The sequence below is a fragment of the Equus caballus genome, chromosome X (assembly GCF_041296265.1).
Source record: "Equus caballus isolate H_3958 breed thoroughbred chromosome X, TB-T2T, whole genome shotgun sequence".
NCBI classification, from domain to species: domain Eukaryota; kingdom Metazoa; phylum Chordata; class Mammalia; order Perissodactyla; family Equidae; genus Equus; species Equus caballus.
This window is the reverse complement of record NC_091715.1, coordinates 116,120,139-116,139,323: the sequence shown is the minus strand read 5'-3', so window position 1 is coordinate 116,139,323 and position 19,185 is coordinate 116,120,139. Positions and strand designations below refer to the sequence as shown.

The window sequence follows — 19,185 nt, the reverse complement described above, 5'->3', positions numbered from 1 at the left end:
GGGGGCTGGGGCCAGGGAGGGGGTGGGGTCAGGCAGCATCTTCATTTAACTAGAAGTCACATGTTTGTCACACATGCCTGCTTGTCTCAGAAAAGGCCATTCATCATTTTGAGCGGTGTCTGCTCATCCTTTGAGGACTCTCCTACTTCTTAAATCAACTTCCAAATTCTCCTATTTCTCCCTTAAAGTTACTACAGCCATTCTCATTTCCCTATAATGAATAAATATATTGAACCTCTTAATAATGGAACTGGATTCTGCTTTCCATTTGGAATTCTAGATGAAGGACAACTCTGCTTTTTATTCGCTTGCTTATTGTGCTAATCTTGTTTGGTTGAGAATAATTAGACCCTGGGACAGGGGATGTTGGTCACAATATGAGTGCTTCATATCAGCTGCAGATTGCCTGAGATCTCCTCAATTAAATTCCTCCCGAGTCTCAGTAGCGTACATTCAACATATCTACCATTGGAAAATGCCTTGGTAATGGTGGTTTGGGAGGACTGAACTGATATGGCCCCTTAGAGGCTAATCTCCTTCCACTACATTTTTAATGTCTTTGTTGTTTTTCCTGATTATAAATATGATACATACTCATACAAAATCAAATAATACCAACTCAAATAAGCAGAAGTGAAAAGCCTCCCAGAAATTGGGTTGGAGAGCAGGGGTGGAGTAAGCTCTAGGGATCTGTAATAAAAAGCAGTGTTTTCTCCATACTGACAGGGCCATTTGGGCCTAGATATGTAGTGCAGCTGCCTTGAAATACCATCAGAATGCCCTGCTTTACCCAGGGTGCGTGGGTAAACGGGGAAGAGCAATGACTAAGGCTGTACCCTGGGAAAATCACCATTTAAAAGATGCTGGAGCAAGAAGAACCCAAGAAGGAGACTGAGAAGGACAGGCTAGAAAGGGCCGTGCTTGGGAACGTAGGCTTTGGCCTCAGACAGACCTGGGTTCAAATCCCATCTTGTCTACTTATTAGCCCAGGGATCTTGGACAAGTGTTTTGTGGTGGTCTTAGCCTATCGACAACCAATGTTGTGGCTGAACCAGCCCTTGTGGTTCTTATTGTAATTGCAAGATGCCCTCAGCAATAACCATCAGGAAACTCTGGGGAACAAAAGGTTTATTATTCACAGGTCCTGGAAAGCACATGGCCCGCCTGGGGCCACACAGCAAGGTCATGAGTAGAGAAAAAGAGAGAGCACATGGGCCTGGGGTTCTGCTTTTATTGGGGTTGAGTGTGGTGGCCTAGGGTTTCGCAGGCTCACTCTTTATTGATGAATTTAAAACATAAGAGCTGGAATTCAGAGTGTGGAAGGGAAAAAATCAGGGCCCAAATGGTCAGCTATGGAGATCAATCAAGATTTCTGAAACAAAGGAGCCTGAGGGGAGAATGTGGCCTGGCTCTTTGTCTTTGTGTGGCTGGTAATGGGTTTATTTGAGTTAGCCAGCTTTGAAGTGGGTGCCTCCATAACCAAAGCTTAAATCCGGCACTTGCATTATGAAAAAGAAAAACCAAGTGCCAGGGCTTACACTACAACAAGATACTTGAATTCTCTATGCTTCAGTTTTCTTACCTATAAAGTGGGGATGATGATAATACTAATATCTACCTTGGAGGATTGTGGTGGGGCATACTTGACATATGTGCGCTATGAAATGCTTCAACAGTGCCTGGCACAGAGTAACTAAGGAACAGAAGATATTGTTATGATCATGACTTTTATTGTTAGAAGAAATTCAAGGGAGTGTTGTCTCATGTAGCATATGGGAGGAAATGATAAATGGTGTCCAGGAAGATAAGAACTGAAAAATATCCATTGGGCTTGGCAACATGAAAGTCATTAATAATGCACTTAGGAATAATAATTCCAGGGAAATTGTGGGTGGAAGCTGGACTGCCATGAGGGAATCGGAGGTAAGTAAAGGCATCAGAATAGCAAAAAGAGCAATAGAACAGAAAAGTGAGCTCAAGATAAAATTCATATTTATATGGGAATTTAGCATTTGTAAGTCGGTGAGGGAAAGAATGAACTATTCAAGAAAATGTGCTGGGAAAATAGGCCATCCATTAGGAAAAAATAAAATGAGACCCTCCCACACGAACATCATTCACAAAAATAGATTCCAGTTGGATTAAAAACAAATTCTAAAAATATAAAGAGAAAATATATGAGAATATTTTTATAACTTGGGGGGCAGAGAAGCCTTTTGTAGTCATGACACAAAATCCAAAAGTCATAGAAGAAAACACAGATTTAAATTCATTAAAATAAAAAAAAGCTTTGTATATTGAAAGATACCATAAACAAAAGTAAAAACAAACTACAGATGGGGGGAAAATATTTGTAACCTATATAACAGACAAAGGATTTCTCTAAAATGTAAAAAGAGCTCCTACAATTGAATGAGAAATAGACAGGTAATTGACAGAAGGGGAAATAGGAATGGCCAAGCAATATATGAAATGATGCGCATTCAACTTCACCAGTGATTAGGGAAATGCAAAATGAAACAATGAAATATATTTTCATCCATCAGATTTGTAAAAATAAAAGATGAAAATATAACATCCACTAAGACCAGGTAATTTCATTCATGTCGCTGGGAGTGTAAATTGCTAAGAGATTTTTTAGAGGGCGAATTTGGTGGTATCTATTAAAATTGAAAATGTGGGTACCTTAGGATCCGGTGGTTCCACTTTTAGGTATACCGCCTAGAGAAACAATTGCATATGTTCATGAAAAGCATACGGAAGGGATGTTCATTGCAACTTTGGTTATGGAATAAAAAAAATTTTTAAACAGCCTAAATTTCTACCAACAGAGCAACTAAATGAGCTGCAGTACAGCCATACAATGGAATTGCATTTGGCAGTGTAAGAGAACGAGGCAGAGCTGTATGGGTTCACAAGGACATGTTGTTAAGTGAGAAAAAGAAGCTGTGGAGTGATCCACAGATCATGATGCCATCTCTGTAAATCTGCCCCTTCCCAATAAAACAATAAACATTTCTCCCCCTCTCTCGTTATTTGTATAAATGCACAGAAAAGGTCTGCAGCGAAAATCAGCAAACTGAAAATTCTAGTTCTTTCTGAGGAGGGGAGAATAAGTACATCTATTACTGGCATAATTAAAACTAAATTTTAAAAGAATGATGTTTTTAAAAAGGAAGCAGATAAAGTGGGTGTAGACTACTGACTTAAGAAGCTTTTCTGAGCTGGGAAAAAGAGAGAAAGCAGTGTCCAGAGGGAGGCAAGGAGGTCATGGGTGACGTTTTTGAACAAGGGGGAGATGATGGGGGCTTGAACAGGAATAGAAGCTTCGAGGATAGAGAGGAGGGGGCAGATGTCCGAGAAACAAAATCCACAAGTGATAGTAACCAGATTGACGTGGGGGATCTAGTCAAGTTTATAAATACTAAACGTCTGCTGTGTGCCAGGTACAGCATGAAGTGCCAGGGATACTAAGAAATAAGGCACGGTCTTTAGTTAAGGAGCTTGCAGTTTAGTGGAGGGGACAAATCCGTTTACAAATTCTAGGTAGTGCGGTAAGTACAATAACAGAGGCATGTGGAGGGGGACTGTGGGAAAAGGAAGGGTAGCAATCAGTCGAGCCTGGTGGTGGGAATGTAGGGTGGAGGTTATTGAAAGGGGAGAGGAGGTGATCAGGGACAGCTGTGCTAAGGCTTGTTGAAGTCTTGTAGGACGAGTAAAAGTTAGCCAGCTGGCATATAGCGGGTATTCAGTACACATTTGTTGAATGAATGAATGAATGAATGACATATACATTGATGGGAAAAATAAAATAAAGAAAATACCTCTAAGTTCTCATTCAAAACCAAAAGTATCCATTGCATGTGTTAACTACGATGCTTGTGAGGGTAGAAAAGAGTCTACAGTGTGTTGAGGAGTGAATGAGAAGTAAAAAATAAGTAGATAAATGAGTTGATTATTCTTTCAACAAAATCTCCATCCAGCCATTAAATATTTATTGAGCACCTATTACATGCCAGGCCCTGTGGTAGGTGCCGAAGACAAACTTCATTGCTAAGGGAAGAAAAGACATAGGGTAGTAGTTGGGGAGAAATGTGTGGTTGAGGAAGATTGGGTTGAGGAAAGCTCTCTTTTTTGAGACGAGGGAAGACTTACACATGCTTGCAGGTTAAGGGGAAGGAGTCTGCAGGAGGTGAGGAGCTGATAGAAGAAAGAGATTCTCAAAGAGCCTGAAAGGAATGAGATCAAGTGCCCAAGGGGCGATGGGCCTTGAACAGGATGAGGGACCCTTCATCCTCAGAGACTAGAGGGAAACAGAAGGGTTGATTCATTTTTTTTTTTTTTTTTAAGATTTTATTTTTTCCTTTTTCTCCCTAAAGCCCCCCGGTACATAGTTGTGTATTCTTCGTTGTGGGTTCTTCTAGTTGCGGCATGTGGGACGCTGCCTCAGCGTGGTCTGATGAGCAGTGCCATGTCCGCGCCCAGGATTCGAACCAACGAAACACTGGGCCGCCTGCTGCGGAGTGCGCAAACTTAACCACTCGGCCACGGGGCCAGCCCCGGGTTGATTCATTTTTAGAGGAGAGGGAGTGAGGCGGGAAGTTGGCGTGGTTGTGTTCAACTACAGTGTCTGTGGCCAGTCCTTGTCTTGAGAACCCTGACTAATGTATCAGGGAATAGATATTTTATTATCTGTTATAACTCTGTGGTTTCCTTGTCTCTAAATAGAAAGATAGAAAAGTCTTTGTAGGATGAAAAAATATATGGTTCATAAGTCCATGCCAGCAATATAAGAAAAAAATATTACTAATTAGTTTATTAATTGACTGATTAATAATTACAAGCTTAATGTGTGCTTGTGGGTTTCCAGCAAGAGAGCCTCTGATGGCTGTGTTTGCACAGAGGACTGGCACATGGGAGACGAAGGAGACTAGGATGACCTCCAGGGGTCCAGGAAGTGTGATAGGAAGACGGTGATAACTAAGGTGGTGAGAGTGAGTGAGACCGCTCAGGGATAATGCACCTGTAATGTGTAGGATGACAACAGAAGATGGTCCAGGATGGAACCTCAGAGCCCAGCCAAGAATTTAAGGTAAGGCAAGTGAGAAGGAAGAGTTATAGAGGTAGGAGATATTGGTGGCAGTGAAGCCAAAGGACAGTGTTTCAAGAAGGGACTGGTCAGCATGATCAAGAGAGATGACAATTGAAAAGTGTTTACTGAGACGTAAAATAATTATTTTTCTTTATTATGGCTGTTTAGGAAACCCAAAGTAATCAACTGGAAAACAATTTTAATGAATAATCCTTTGGGGGCTGGCCCTGTTGCCGAGTGGTTAAGTTCACCCACTCTGCTTCGGCGGCCCAGCGAGTCGCTGGTTCGGATCCTGGGTGCGGACATGGCACTGCTCATCAGGCCATGCTGAGGCGGCTCCCACATGCCACAACCAGAGGCACTCTCAACTAGAATATACAACTCTGTACTGGGGGGCTTTGGGGGGAAGAATAAGAAGATTGGCAACATGTTAGCTCAGGTGCCAGTCTTTAAGGAAAAAAAATATTTCGGTAAAGTGGCCAGTTTCAAAATAAACATGCAGAGAGCCATAGACTTCTTATCAACCAACAAGAACCAATTAGAAAACGGTATGGAACAGAGGACGCTATTCACAGTAAAAACCCCTTTATACCTTGCCCGCAAGACCCTACGTGATCTGTCCCCTGCTACCTCACTTGCTTCATCTCTTATTCTTGTTTTTATTGAGGTGAAATTCACGTAACATAAAATTAACTATTTTAAAGTGAACAATTCGGTGGCATTGAATACATTCACAATGTTGTGTGAACACCCCCTCTGTCTAGTTCCAAAACACTCTTATCACCCCAGAAGGAAACACATTAAACAGTAACTTCCAATTCCCCACTCCCTTCCGCCCCTGGTAACCACTATTCTGTATTCTTTCTCTATGACTTGACTATTCTAGGTACCTCATATAAGTGGGATCATACAATATTTATCCTTTCGTGTTTGGCTTCACTTATGGTGTTTTCAAAGTTCATCCACGTGGCAGCAAGTATCCAACTTTTCTTCCTTTTAATGACTGAGTAATATTCCACCTTTTGTTTATCCAGTCTCCAGTTGTCGGACATTTGGGTTGTTTCCAAATTTGGCAATTGTGGCTAGTTTATTGTTCTTCCTTCATTCACCAACTCCAAGCTCCCTTGCCTTGCTCCTAGTGCTCAAACTTGTCAAGCTCATTTCTGCCTCAGGACCATTACACTTGTTATTCCTCTGTCTGGAATTCTCTTCCCCCAGATTCTCCATGACTCTCATTCTTATCCTTGCAGCTCAAATGTCACATCCTCCGAGAAGCCTTCCCTCCCTGATCACTGTATTTAAAGTAGCTGAACTCTCAGTCACTTTTTATCCCATTATCCTATTTGATTGTCTTCATAGTATGTATCACTATCTGAAATGAATAGGAGGTAGTGTGTAGACCAGGGGTTGTATGCGCCTTTGGCCTCCTTAGCAATCTAGTGAGGCCTATGGGCTCATTCTCAGAATAAAATTTTTAAATGCCTAAAATACACCAATTATACTAAAAATACAGTTACAGAAATATTTTAAAATTGCTATTTAGCAATCCATGTCCTTCTCTATTAATTCCTAAAATAGTAATATTTATATGCAGGTCTAATAACTATCAAAATTTAGAAGTTGTGACAAGTAAATGATATTTTGAGATATTTGCAACAACTGTAATAGGAAATTACAAAAATATTGGTGATTTCTGTTGGTTGTGAAAGCACAGGTACTGCTAAAATTCCTGTAGATTGTTACCTATGTTCGTACCTGAAGAAACTGCTAAACCTCAGTTCAAGCTTAGTGAAAAAGATGTGGCTTTTTTCTATCCAAGTTCATGCGTCCTATGAGTTCTATCCATAGACCCCCTGGAGGTCCGTGGACCCCAGGTTAGGAACTCCTGCTCTGAAAAGTAAAAGATAAACAGTAGTGATGAGGAACGGGAGAGTATGCTGGAGCTGGGTTTTGTAGGAGATTTAAGAGATCATAGCAAGCCAGGGAATAATGAGCTAAGAAGAAAGTTGTCCTCCCTACCCCTCCATGGAACTCGGGTGTGAGAGATGTAGAAATTCCCAGTTGAGAAGGATATGAGGGAGAGTCAGATATCACTTAGAGGAAGGAGGCATTTTGTGAGAAGGTTGACTATAGGAGCAAGGGCTTTTGCTTATCGTGGACTGGAATCCAGCGAATGCAACAGAGTGTGGTGGAGGAGATGGCCACCGCGGGAAGATGAGCCATTGGGAGTGGGGGTGAAACTCTTACTGTATTCCAGATACCGTACTGGATACTGAGGACACAAAGATGAATAAGACAAAGATGACTCACCCATTTAGGATTAGTCTACATGAAATCCTGTTGGTTGATTGGCTGGTTTGGCTGGTCTGATCCATGCACCTCTTCAGAGACCCTAAGAGCCAGAGGCGGCAGCAGAAAGATAGGCCCAGGGTATCACTAGAGATTCAGGGGGGAACAAAAAGCTAAAAATGTCCTCTTCTCTTTCCTCCTTTGATTTCTTTTGCAGAACGAAAAATAAAGTAAAAAAGGTTGGGGCCGGCCTGGTGGTGTAGTAGTTCAGTTTGCACACTCCGCTTCAGTGGCCCAGGGTTTAAGGGTTTTGATCCCAGGTACGGACCTACATACCTCTCATTAAGCCATGCTGTGGCGGCATCCCACATACAAAAATAGAGGAAGATTGGCACAGATGTTAGCTCAGGAACAATCTTCCTCAAGCAAAAAGAGGAAGATTGGCCACAGATGTTAGCTCAGGGCCAATCTTCCTCACCAAGAAAAAAAAAGTTAAGTAATGGAGAAAAAAAATGAAGCAGTGCCTTGATTAGATAATTCAAATGAGCCAATCATCCAAAAATTAATTAGATTAACCTAAGAGATGCATCCTCCTCCCTCACTCCTAATTCTTCAGGAACCTTCTAAGGATCTCTGCAACCAAGAGATTATTTAATGCTATTACCCTTCAGAACAATATTTGGCTCAGAGGGATCAAAGAAAGAAAGAAAGGACCGTATTTTTGGATTTTTCTCTGGGGTTGCAGAGATACCCTGCACCTGGATCTCTCCTCTGTATGTAGGTCTCAGAATATAGGATTCTGTGATTCATTTTTTAAAAGCTATTTTCCCTTCTCTACTAGGGGGATCTTTCAAAAAGGCCTAAGTTGGGGGCTGCTGCAGGTGGGAGGCAGTGGCTGGGCCCTGCTCCTCTTTTGATCATCTTCCCTTCTGGCAGTGGTATCTGCAAACTCACGGCCCCTGGGCCAGATAATAAACCTCTTCTAGCTTGAAGGGAGGAAGCCCCGGATGGAGAGGCAGCGAACAGACAGGGAGGTGAGAACAGAGGCACGGCTGAAGCTAAACTGACCTAGTTAGAGCAGAAAGAAGCTGCAGGGGCGGCAAGAATGGCCGAGAAGAGAAGTTTCCCAGGACAGGGAGGAGCAGAGGACTGACTCTTGTTTAAGACGCCCTAGCAAGACTTGGGGCTGCAGAGGAGAGCTGGGCGTGGAGACTCAGAGAGCTGCGCTGCATGTGTACATGTGTACATGGACGGTGTAGGGGGAGTATCTTTACCAAATTTTGCCTGAATACTTAGATTTTAAAGTCACAACCTTGGAGGAAATGAGAACAGGAAAAATACCTGGACTTTGGAGGAGCCAAGTGAGGAGCGCCGTTGAACCCAGCAAGACTGAGCAGAACCCAGTGTTCTGACGAGATTCCCCAGCAGTGGGTCAAGAAGTCTTGGCCACCACTGGGTCCCCGGCTCCCATCCTAGGCACTGGGGACCCAGGAAGCAAAAAGACATGGGCCCGGACTGGAGGACAATCAGCCCGTGCACAGGTGCTGCCAGTGGGCTCCACACTGTATCGGGGCCCCAGGGGGAATAGAGAAGTGCCATTCACAGACCGTGCCCTGCAGAAGGATGCAGTTTATTTGAGGGAACACCAGTCCTTGTGAAGTGACAGTAAGCGATCCAATAGCATAATTCTTTTTTATGCTCCTGGGTCATAGAAAGGATTTCTGGCATAATTGGGGAAGGTCATATGGAGGAGGTAGGCATTCAACTGGGCCCTGAGGTCTGGGAGGGCAGGATTGGGATGAGAAGAGAGAAATGGACATCCCAGAGTGAAGGCGCACTGATTGGCATAAGTTTGGCTCATGTGGGGACCAAGGAGGTGGCCAGCCTGACAAGATTGGAGACTCACTGCGGGGAGATGGAGAAATCCAGCTGGATGGGGCAGAGTCAGATTACTGAGGGCATTTTAAACTTCTAAAAGGGACTGTATCAAAATCCCAGTTTTTGAAATGCTCTGGCCATTTCCACACTCTCCCCTTTAGCTACAAGCCCATCATGGAATTCATTGATGCCCAGTTCGAGGCCTACCTGCAGGAGGAGCTGAAGATCCGCAGGGTACTGCACACCTACCACGACTCCCGCATCCACGCCTGCTTGTATTTCATCGCCCCCACGGGTCATTCCCTGAAGTCTCTGGACCTAGTGACGATGAAGAAGCTGGACAGTAAGGTACAGAGGCGAGGGGGAGAGCGGGTGGGAGGCTGGGCAAGCTGGACGCACTCTTTCTGGTCTCTTGTGCAAAGGAGATGTCAGATTCCGGGAGAGCATTTGGGGCATCCTCATCCTCTCCTTCATTCCTTGGCCCTCCATAAGGATGGTGTTATTGAGCCAACACCTGCGTCAAACGTTTTGTTTTTCCAGCACCGGGCAAGGTTTTGCCCTGAGCTGGCTTTCTGCCCTGCTCCATCTTGGGAATAAGGGTGGATGCAATCAGGGTGGCTGTTCAGGTCTAGGCGCTCAGGCCTTGGCAATGGAAAGGTGTCTTTTCTTTGTTCCAATATTAACTGCTAGAATCAGGTGTGTAAACTTGACTTTGAAAGTTATTATTCTTATTATCAATAATAATTTTATGTGTGTATGTGTGAGGAAGATTGGCCTGAGCTAACATCTGTGCCCATCTTCTTTTTTGTATATGGGATGCTGCTACAGCATGGCTTGACTAGCAGTGCTAGGTCCGTGCTCAGCATCTGAACCTTCGAACCCCAGGCCACCAAAGCAGAGTGCATGAAGTTAACCACTATGCCACTGGGCTGACCCTAATATCAATGATAAATTTATTTTTAAGATTAGCACCTGAGCTAACATCTGTTGCCAATCTTCTCTTTTTTTTCTTCTTCTCCCCAAAGCCCCCCAGTACATAGTTGTATATTTTAGTTGTAGGTTCTTCTAGTTGTGGTATGTGGGACGCCTCCTCACATGGCCTGATGAGTAGTGCCATGTCCGCACCCAGGATCCGAACCCGTGAAACCCTGGGCTGCTGAAGAGGATCGCACAAACTTAACCACTTGGCCACAGGGCTGGCCCCAATAATAATTTTTGTAATAGCAGCTAACATTTGTTAAACTCTCACTATATGCCATCACTGTGCTAAACACTTCATGGAGTATCTCACTGAATCCTCACAGCAACCCCATAAGGCAAACACTATCATTATCTCCCATGTTACAGAACAGAAAACTGAGGCTCTGAGTGGTTAAGTGATTTGCCCGTTGTCATATAGCTAGCTACTGGCAGAGCCTAGATTCAAGCTCAGATCTGTGGCACCATGTTATATTGCCTCCATATCCAAGAAAGACGCCTGTGGGAACAGGCGTGTCCTGCTTTAAGAGAAACTGAAAAATCCAAGTCCCACACCAGATATAAATTTGATAATGATTCTTCATGTTAAAGGATTATTTGCTGTACAAAAGAATAGACCACAGAATTCTTTAAAAAGCCCAATTACTGAGCCAGCCCTGATGACCTAGCGGTTAAAGTTCAGCACCCTCCACTTCGGTGGCCCCGGTTCAGTTCCCAGGTATGGAACCACACCAGTCGTCTGTCAGTAGCCGTGCTGTGGCAGTGGCCCACGTAGAAGAACCAGAAGAACTTAGAACTATACACAGCTATGTACTGGGACTTTGTGGGGGGCTGGGGGAAGGAAGAAAAAGGGAGGAAGATTGGCAACAGATGTTAGCTTAGGGCAAATCTTCCCCTGCAAAAAAAAAAAAAAGCCCAATTATTAGTACATTTTTTCCCCTAACATTTTGTATGTGTCTGGCACTATGATGAGTCCTTTCTATGCATTATTTTGTTTCATCCTTCCAATAATGCAGTGTGGTGGATACTTTCATTATTACCATTTTACACATGAGGAAACTGAGGTGCAGGCAAGTAGCTTGCTCAAGGTCAGACCACTTGTAATGGATCTGGGATTTGGACTGAGCTCTTTGACTCCAACGTAGTTTACTTTACAAAAATCTAATTTATATGCAGTTATTTAGCAGCACATCCACTATAAAAACCGAATTTCAGCTATAGTCAAAATAGAAGGAATTTTTCATTTTTTGCAGCCCATGAGTAACGGCTGTTCTGGAAATGTTGCTGAGCCCTGCATGCCCTGTGTAGGGCGGCAGAGAGCCGTGTGGCTGGCAGCCTGGTAGGCGGGTTGAGTGAGGCACGCAGGCTTTGGCATATGTTTATAGTGTGCCAGTGGTAGGTACGTGGTGAAAAGCGACAAGGAGAATGGCCTCTGCCTGCTGCTCCACCTTGGCAAGGGCTTTGACCCCCACCCCACACAGACTTCAAGAGAGGTGACTCCAAGGTCCAGCCTTCATCTTTCTTTGACCTAGCACCTGAAGCTGAGAGGGCAGCCTTTAGAGGCACTCTTAAGGCAAAGCACGAAGGAGGTAGAATCTGTCTTCCAAGCCTGGAGCTCCTTTCAGGGCCCGAGCACCATCCACGCCACCCCGTTGCAGTCTGCTGGCAGGAGCAACTGTGCTCTCTGCGTGAACCCGAGCTTAGGTGTGCTCTGTCTCACTAAGCCCGTGCATTTCAAGTTTCTTTACCTTCTGGCAGTAAAAGCTTTGTCCCTTCTTGGAGGAATTTCAAGGATCAGGGTTCAGGTGGGGTTGAACTTTGGAGTGGCATTAGGCCTTTCTCCTGCTGGCTGAAATTGGACATTTATGGCTACTTTCTTTACGCAGAAATTCATCATGAGACTCAGGCAGTATAACTCTTTCTGCATAAGTCTCAGATCAAGTTGGTAAGTGAGAGGGTCTTCTTTGCCTAACTGGTTGGTTCATCAGTGTTTGCTGCCAGAAAGGGGACCAGGTGTGCATCTTCACCGAGCTCTGCCCTGCCTCCCCTCCCTCCATCGCCCATGTGGGTCCCTCTCACACTGGCTGGGGCGAGCCAGCACTGGATGGGTTGGGACAGTTTACTGTTAGCAAGGGGTGGCCACTTCTCCCCTTGTCAACCAAAGATTCCCAACTGTCATCTTTCCCCTTTGAATCACCCAAGCAGTGACCTTGATATTCAGATATCACACAGCTCATCAATTTGGGTCTGAGCTGGTAGACAGCTCATGGTTAAGACTATGGACTTAGGAATAAGGCCAAACTTGGATCCCGTTCTGCTGCTTACCTGATCTGTGGCCTTGGACAAGTTACTTAACCTCTTTGTGCCCCAATTTCTCATTGGTAAAACAGTGGCAATAATACCTCCTGGGAGGGTTGTTGTCAGAATTAATTGTGTTAATCCATGTAAAGCACTTAGTTCAGTGCCTAGCACATAGTAAGCACTCATTGTTTATTATATTGTTACTTGGCCACAGGGGTGGCCAGTCCTAGATCACTGGGTCGAGCTGCTCCCTCTGGCAGCTGGTGGAAGTCCTAGGTCATGCCGTTGTCAGTTGCAGATTACCAACAATGATCCCACTTTGCTCTTCCCTTCCCAGGTGAACATCATCCCTATCATTGCCAAATCCGATGCCATTTCGAAGAGCGAGCTAACAAAGTTTAAAATCAAAATCACCAGCGAGCTTGTCAGCAATGGGGTCCAGATCTACCAGTTCCCTACAGATGATGAGTCGGTGGCAGAGATCAACGGAACCATGAACGTGAGTGGGAGCACAGGGTTCAACTTTCTGACCATCTTAGTGTTGTCAACTCTTGGTTATCTGAGTCTCATCTACTTGTGAGAAAGAATCCAGAACCAAAACAGCTCCTCTCTCCTAGCGGTGGCTGCTCCAAAGCCTCGGAGGTACAGAGATGGATAGCCCGAGACTGAGGGAAGGAAAGGCTGACTCCGGAAGAGTCTGGAGCAGGGGATCCAGACCTCTCCTTCCACTCTTGTCTTTGATGCTGCTCTGGTCTGGGCCAGGCAGCCCCAAGGAACTGCTGGAGAGGCAAACAGTCTTTGTCTCTGACCAAAACAATGCTGTGACATTTACAGAGAACAAGCTGCCTGGCTTCGGAGACTCAAGGATAATCTGTACTCAGATAATCAAGCTCTCTGCCCCTGGGAAGAGAAATGACATATAGCCTCCAATTTTTCTGGTGATTAGAGAAACGTTATTTTTATGTTTCAGGGTTATGCTTTGCTTTATTAAGTGTGAATGAATCAAAAGAAAAAAAAGAAAACCAACTTGCCATCTTTCCTTTCCTCCCCCACATTCCCCAACTAGAGAAATGAGTAATGGAGAAGGCAGAGAGTCAAACAACTCCTCATGCTTCTTTACAATGTGTTGATGCTGTTGCTGTGAAATCTTCAATGTTGTGATTTCAAGGAGACAGCTAATAGCTTTCAGAAAGCCTCTGCTTTGGGAACAGATTTCTTTTTTTCTATTGAGAGACATCAGTTTTTCCTAATGACATAATGCCTGGGTATAGCCAAATTCAGGAAAGCCTTGTAATAAAAGCCATTTTTAGAAACCTTTCCTGCTGTCGCTGCCCCCTAAGTTATCATTATAGCATCAGCTGCCACCTCGTATGAATTGGCCAACAAATTCGCATAGCGGGGCAGCAAGTCATCGTCTCGCCTGACTTCCTGCCCATCAGACACCCGAGATCTGTTTGTTATTAGAAGCCCCTCATCATCTTTGACAAATCTGGCCCAGGAGTAAGGCTGTGTGGATTGTGGTAGGTGGAGTTATATCCTCTTTGACTCGTTGTAAGCATGAAAACAAAAAAGATTCTTGCTTATCCTCTCAAGCAGGCAGGGCGTTTTGATGGAAACCAGGCTTAGCCATGAGGAGAAAACCTGAAAGGGTGCCCAGCCTGCAGAAGAAGGGGAGCTGAGAGAGAAGTGATGTCTGGTATCACTGGTACTCATGTCTGGAAGCGCCTCGTCACCTCAGAACATTGGGCCCCATAGATCCCTTCCCAGCTCAATTCCCTAAGTCACCAGGCAGCCTCCAGGCTTGCGGTTTGCTTTGCTAAGAGTAAAGAGGGGCTTAGAGTCCTCAGCAATCCCAGATATCAGACAAAACTACCTCTCACTACCTTGTGGATCAAGAGTGACAATCACCCTGGCCTCCTGCTTGAGCCTAGGGCAGGCTCAGCCTCAAGCCTGGAAACTTCCTGTGCTATAATAAAGCAGCAGTTCTCAGCCACACTGATTTGTCTGTGAAGGGGTTCTTGGTCCTTTCTTACAACAGTCCAAAGTTTGCCAGTGTTTCACTTGGAAAAACTACATTTGAGTGGATTCAGGGTTTGCCCTGTAATAACGTCACTCAGCACTCACTCTCTGGCATTCCACCATGCTTTTCTGAGTGGGAAAGAGGGAGGTGGCCTCAGCTAGTGTGCCTGGAATTGGGTGTGCCCAGGGGAGGGGGGCATGCATGTGAATGCTGTGTGTTACGCATTGTTTTGGGGGAAATGTGGGGATTCGCTGCTATAAAATACACACACAGGATTGCTTAGCCTGCCTGCCACCAGAACAACTGTGTCGAAAGTCCCCAGAGTTTCCAGACAAGCTGTGGTGCATGAAGCTGCATCATCAGAGACCCAGGCTTGCGTGGTAGGAGGAATGGGTGCTGGCCTTTCAATTCTGAATTTGACTCCAGCCCCACAGCCTCAGCCACCTCAGCCGATTGTCATGGGAACTGGATTGGAAGAGGTGGAAGAAGCCTCTTGCCTAAGTGGAGGAGACCATACTGCCATCCCGCTGCCCCCCACTAGTGATTTTCATGGCAGAAAATGAGAGTGATGAGGTCTCAGTCTCCTCCTTGCCTTATGGCTGCCTCTGAGAAAACTTATTTCAGATTGAGGGTGCAGGAGGAGGGAGTGAGAGGTCTTGTTGCACGCTACTTCCACCCCATGCTCTGACAGCTCTCAAGGTTGTAGACTTGAATACTAAAACTGCTGTTCTTCAAATTGAATGTTGTTATTGGAATGGCTCAAACCATGACCAGGAACCAGGGCATAGGCCCAGTTACTCGACTCAGCTCAGTTGGTTGGCCATCTGCGAGGTCTTGGGTTTGGCTCCCACAAAGGCATTTTGGCCCAGTGAGAGCACACGGTGACCAGGAGGGTCACAAGAAGACCCACAGGCACAAGCCTGTCCCTTCTCCCGAGGGGGCAGTGCCATTTCCATTGTTTGCACATCCTTTTGCGGGAATCACCGAAGGCCGGCCTGAGAGAGGATCAGGTGATGCTCTTGCTCAGTGTCCAGTAGGAGCCTGAAATGGGAGGGAGCCTCGCCCCGTCAGGATGTTGTCAGAGGAGGAGTAGAGTCCTGACAGCCTCTGTTTTGCCGGGCTGAAGGGAGGTGTCGTCTAACCTCCCCAGTATAATGGATGTAGTGGGACCAGAATAGAATAATTCACGCCAGTTGGATTATCAAACACTTTAAAATGTACCAAGAGGAATTTAAGGCGCACACAAGACCGTAAAGGTAGTGAATCTGGGAACAAACTCCCAAGAGGAAGCTTAAGATTATCTCTTGCTGGAGTTTTCTGAGACTGGGACATCTGACATCTGAGGGCACCTCATCAGAGCTCTCCTGGCTGAGAGCTACACGGACTCCCCTTAGGGGCCTGTCTGTGTTTCAGCAGCAGCACTGTCCTGCATCCATCAGAGTCTCCTCCCTGGGCCCACATGTACAATTGTCACCCCTGGGAGTGTGGCTGGAGGGTTTGCCTTCTCCCTGCTCTGCTCGACACCCTTCTGGTTGTCATAGCCATCAGTCTCCCAAGAGCAGCAGAAAGAGGGCCAGAGCCTGGCCCCATGATTTCCTGCCCTTCATGGTTGGCTGGCTTCCAGCAGATGCCATTTACCCAGGAGGCAGAGCGCAGGCTGCCTCGGGGGGCTGGGGGAGGCTGGCAGCCACAGCGCTGTGTCCTCCCTGCTCCCTAGGAAGATTTGGACATGGAGTTAGGGACCTGGGTGACTTGTTTAACCTTTCTGTATGTCAATTCCTCCAAAGCACGAATGGGGTCTATAATAACCGCCCTTTAAGGCTGTTGTGAGAATCAAATGCAGTCTGTCGGGGAGCACTTGGAAATGTTATCCTTGCATATACTTATCAGAACAGACTTTGATGCCAGTTGCAAAGGAGTGCACTGTGGGAGGTCCCGGGAGCCCTCTGAAGCTGGCTTGGCAGGGGCTGTGTGTTTTAGAGCGGGGAGGGATAAAATGACAACAGTTTAAGGAAGAGGGGAAGCAAGTGACCCTGTCATTCTAACTAACACCGTCTTTTGGAGATAAAAATAACAGACTCATGGGAATACTGACATTTTTTATGCCTTTATTCTCTTGGGTTTTTTTCTCCTCTCCTCTTGAGCCTAGAGAAGTACTTCCCACTTCACACACCCTCCTCCTCCATCACTTCCAGCTGGGAGCCCAGGATGCGCGGGAATGATATAACACGCTTTCTCTTTCCCACCTCCTCCCTCGGTCTAGCCCTCTGCCATCACTGCCCCTTGGCTCTTTTGTGTCATGTGGCCAAACTTTGGGATCTCTGTAGGAGGAGCAACATTTTCCCAGAAAGTGTTTGGGGGTGGATTTGAGGCTCCCGACATGTCTTGGGTCCCTGAGTGGGAATGAATTGTGCCCAGATGATCCCCCTACAAAGCCGGCTGGCAGAGGTCAGAGATACTCCAGCCCTTGGGCAGGGTTCTCAGGACTTCAGTGCCCCCTATTGTCCCATGTGGCGCATGCCCAGTGACCCTTTTGATCATTGCCCACTGGAACTGATGAAACATTTCCCACCTCCACCCCTCACTCCCTTCCATATCCGTAATCTCCTCTTTCTCGCTTTCCTATGTCCCTATTTCAGGGACAGTCAGCAGAGGGGGAAGGGGTGGAGGGAATACTTGAGATGATACTCTGAGAGCAGCTGGCGGGGGGAGAGAGAGCCACTTCAGCTGGGCGGCCAAGCACCTCGGGGGCTTAGCGGACCTCCTAGAGCTGAGCTCCTGATTAAGTCTTGTGTTTTTCCACTCTGAAGAACATTCTTGGGGCGCAGAGCTAGAAGAGAATGGAGAGGAACTGGCTGTGAGATCAGTGTGCAGATTAGACAAACAAAAGACATTTGCTGTGCGTCTCCCAGAATTGAGCTGCCTCTTATAATCCAGCCTTGCACAACCAGTTCACCCCAGGGTGTAGAGTGCTCCCCTCATCTGCTTCTTAGACCCCTAAATGGGAGTGGCACACCAGCAGGGGTGGGCTTTGAAGTCAAAGAGACCTGATTCCATGCCTAGCTCTGCCCTCTTTACTACTGTGTGCCTGCTGGCAAGTCACTTGGTCCTTCTGAACCTCAGTGTCCTCGTCTAGAACATGAGGATAATGAGAATAGCTATCTCGTAGCATTGCTGTAAAGATTCAGTGAGATCATGCAATGTAGAGCACCTGGTACATAGGACATAGAGCTGAACAAATTGCTGCTGCTAATGCCAGTTCTATAGTTTCCAATACTGTTAGTACGACTGCACTTACCTACTCTGTGAAGCCTGCTTGGCTTCCCACAAAGTTAGCTGCGCCCTCCTCTGTGTTCCTCCAGCCCTCGAGCCTCTGTTTATAGTCTGGGTCTTACTGTATTATCATCATGGGCATGTGTCTCCCCTAGCAGACTGTGCGCTTTCCAGGGGTAGGCCCTGAGCTTCTTCAGCGTTGTATTCTTCTTAATGCCTAGCACACAGTGGGAGCTCAGTAAATACTTGTAGAATGGATGAATGAGCAAATGGGCCAAAATATCTGCAATCGAGGTCTGTTTCTTCAAGCAGCCCAGTGGACTTTTACTTGTCCGTGTAAAGTCCTTTTGAGCAAAGCCCCGCCCAGATTGCCTGGTTTATAGACAGTATTTATTCAGTGGTTCCATTCGGCCAGCGCTCACTCAGCACTTACCACCTGGCCAGCTCCCTGCGGAACGGGGCTCTGTGAGTGTTTCCCAGGCCCCATGTGACCAACTGGAAGCAGCTGCCACTTCTCTGACCCACAAAGCCTTCATCGGCCAGGCCTAGCTCCTCATCCCCCCCCAAGCACCAAGCTCACACCCTGTTTGTACATTGCCTTTCTTTCCTCTCTACTATTCCCATGGCCCTGCCACTGCCGTTCAAGGAGTATTTAGTAAGCACCTACTATGTGTGGGGCACCAGACCATTTGAGCCCTTGGTCATAGTCTGTCTTTTATGATATTGAGTATGTAATTCAGGCTTCCTCCCCAAGACTATAAGCTCCTAGAGGGTGAGGGAGTGTGTCTGCTGCTTCTTTTGTCCCCCTTACAGCACCTAAAATAGAACCCATCACAGTAGTGGGCAGGTGGCTCAGAACTTTACTTCTGGGCTTGAGAGTTCAGTGTGAGTTCTTGCTCCAGGGGAGGATGAGAACAAGGAGAGCACAGCTCAGTCAGCCGTGTGGTTTCAGTATGTACCCATCCTTGGGGCTCTCACACTCTGGGGAGGGGGAGGGCCAGTGATCCCAGCCCCCTCGGTTCTCTCTATCCACACTTAGCCCCGCATCCCACTCACCCGCCTTCCAAAGGCTCCTCCCCTCAGCAACTGTGAATACCGACTGGCTAGCTAACCTGTGCATCCGCTTCTTATTCTGCTGAGTTTCTGCCTCTCTTCCCTATGCATTCAGCCAGGTCATTGCTACCTTCTATTGCGAATTTCTGAACAGTGGAAGCTTGGATTGGGCTTCTTATCCCCACATAGCTCGGGAACGTAAGAAATGCCTCTTGATGATGACGACAGTGAGGGACATTGCAGCATGAGGGTCCGAGGCCCGAGGGCTGAGCAGCAGTTGTATCGTGGGGCACTCAGTGCC

The 19,185-nt window shown here is 46.2% G+C and overlaps 1 protein-coding gene across 30 annotated transcripts in view; it reads left to right on the top strand.

The window, feature by feature from the left end:
• Positions 1-19,185, top strand: part of SEPTIN6 (septin 6) — a 62,863-nt gene that overhangs the window by 23,844 nt on the left and 19,834 nt on the right. For all 30 annotated transcript variants that reach the window (XM_070258314.1, XM_070258310.1, XM_070258309.1 and 27 more), the window contains 2 exons: positions 9,421-9,607; positions 12,876-13,037. In XM_070258314.1, the coding sequence (XP_070114415.1) occupies positions 9,421-9,607; positions 12,876-13,037 (349 nt within the window). The remainder of the gene's footprint in view (positions 1-9,420; positions 9,608-12,875; positions 13,038-19,185) is intronic.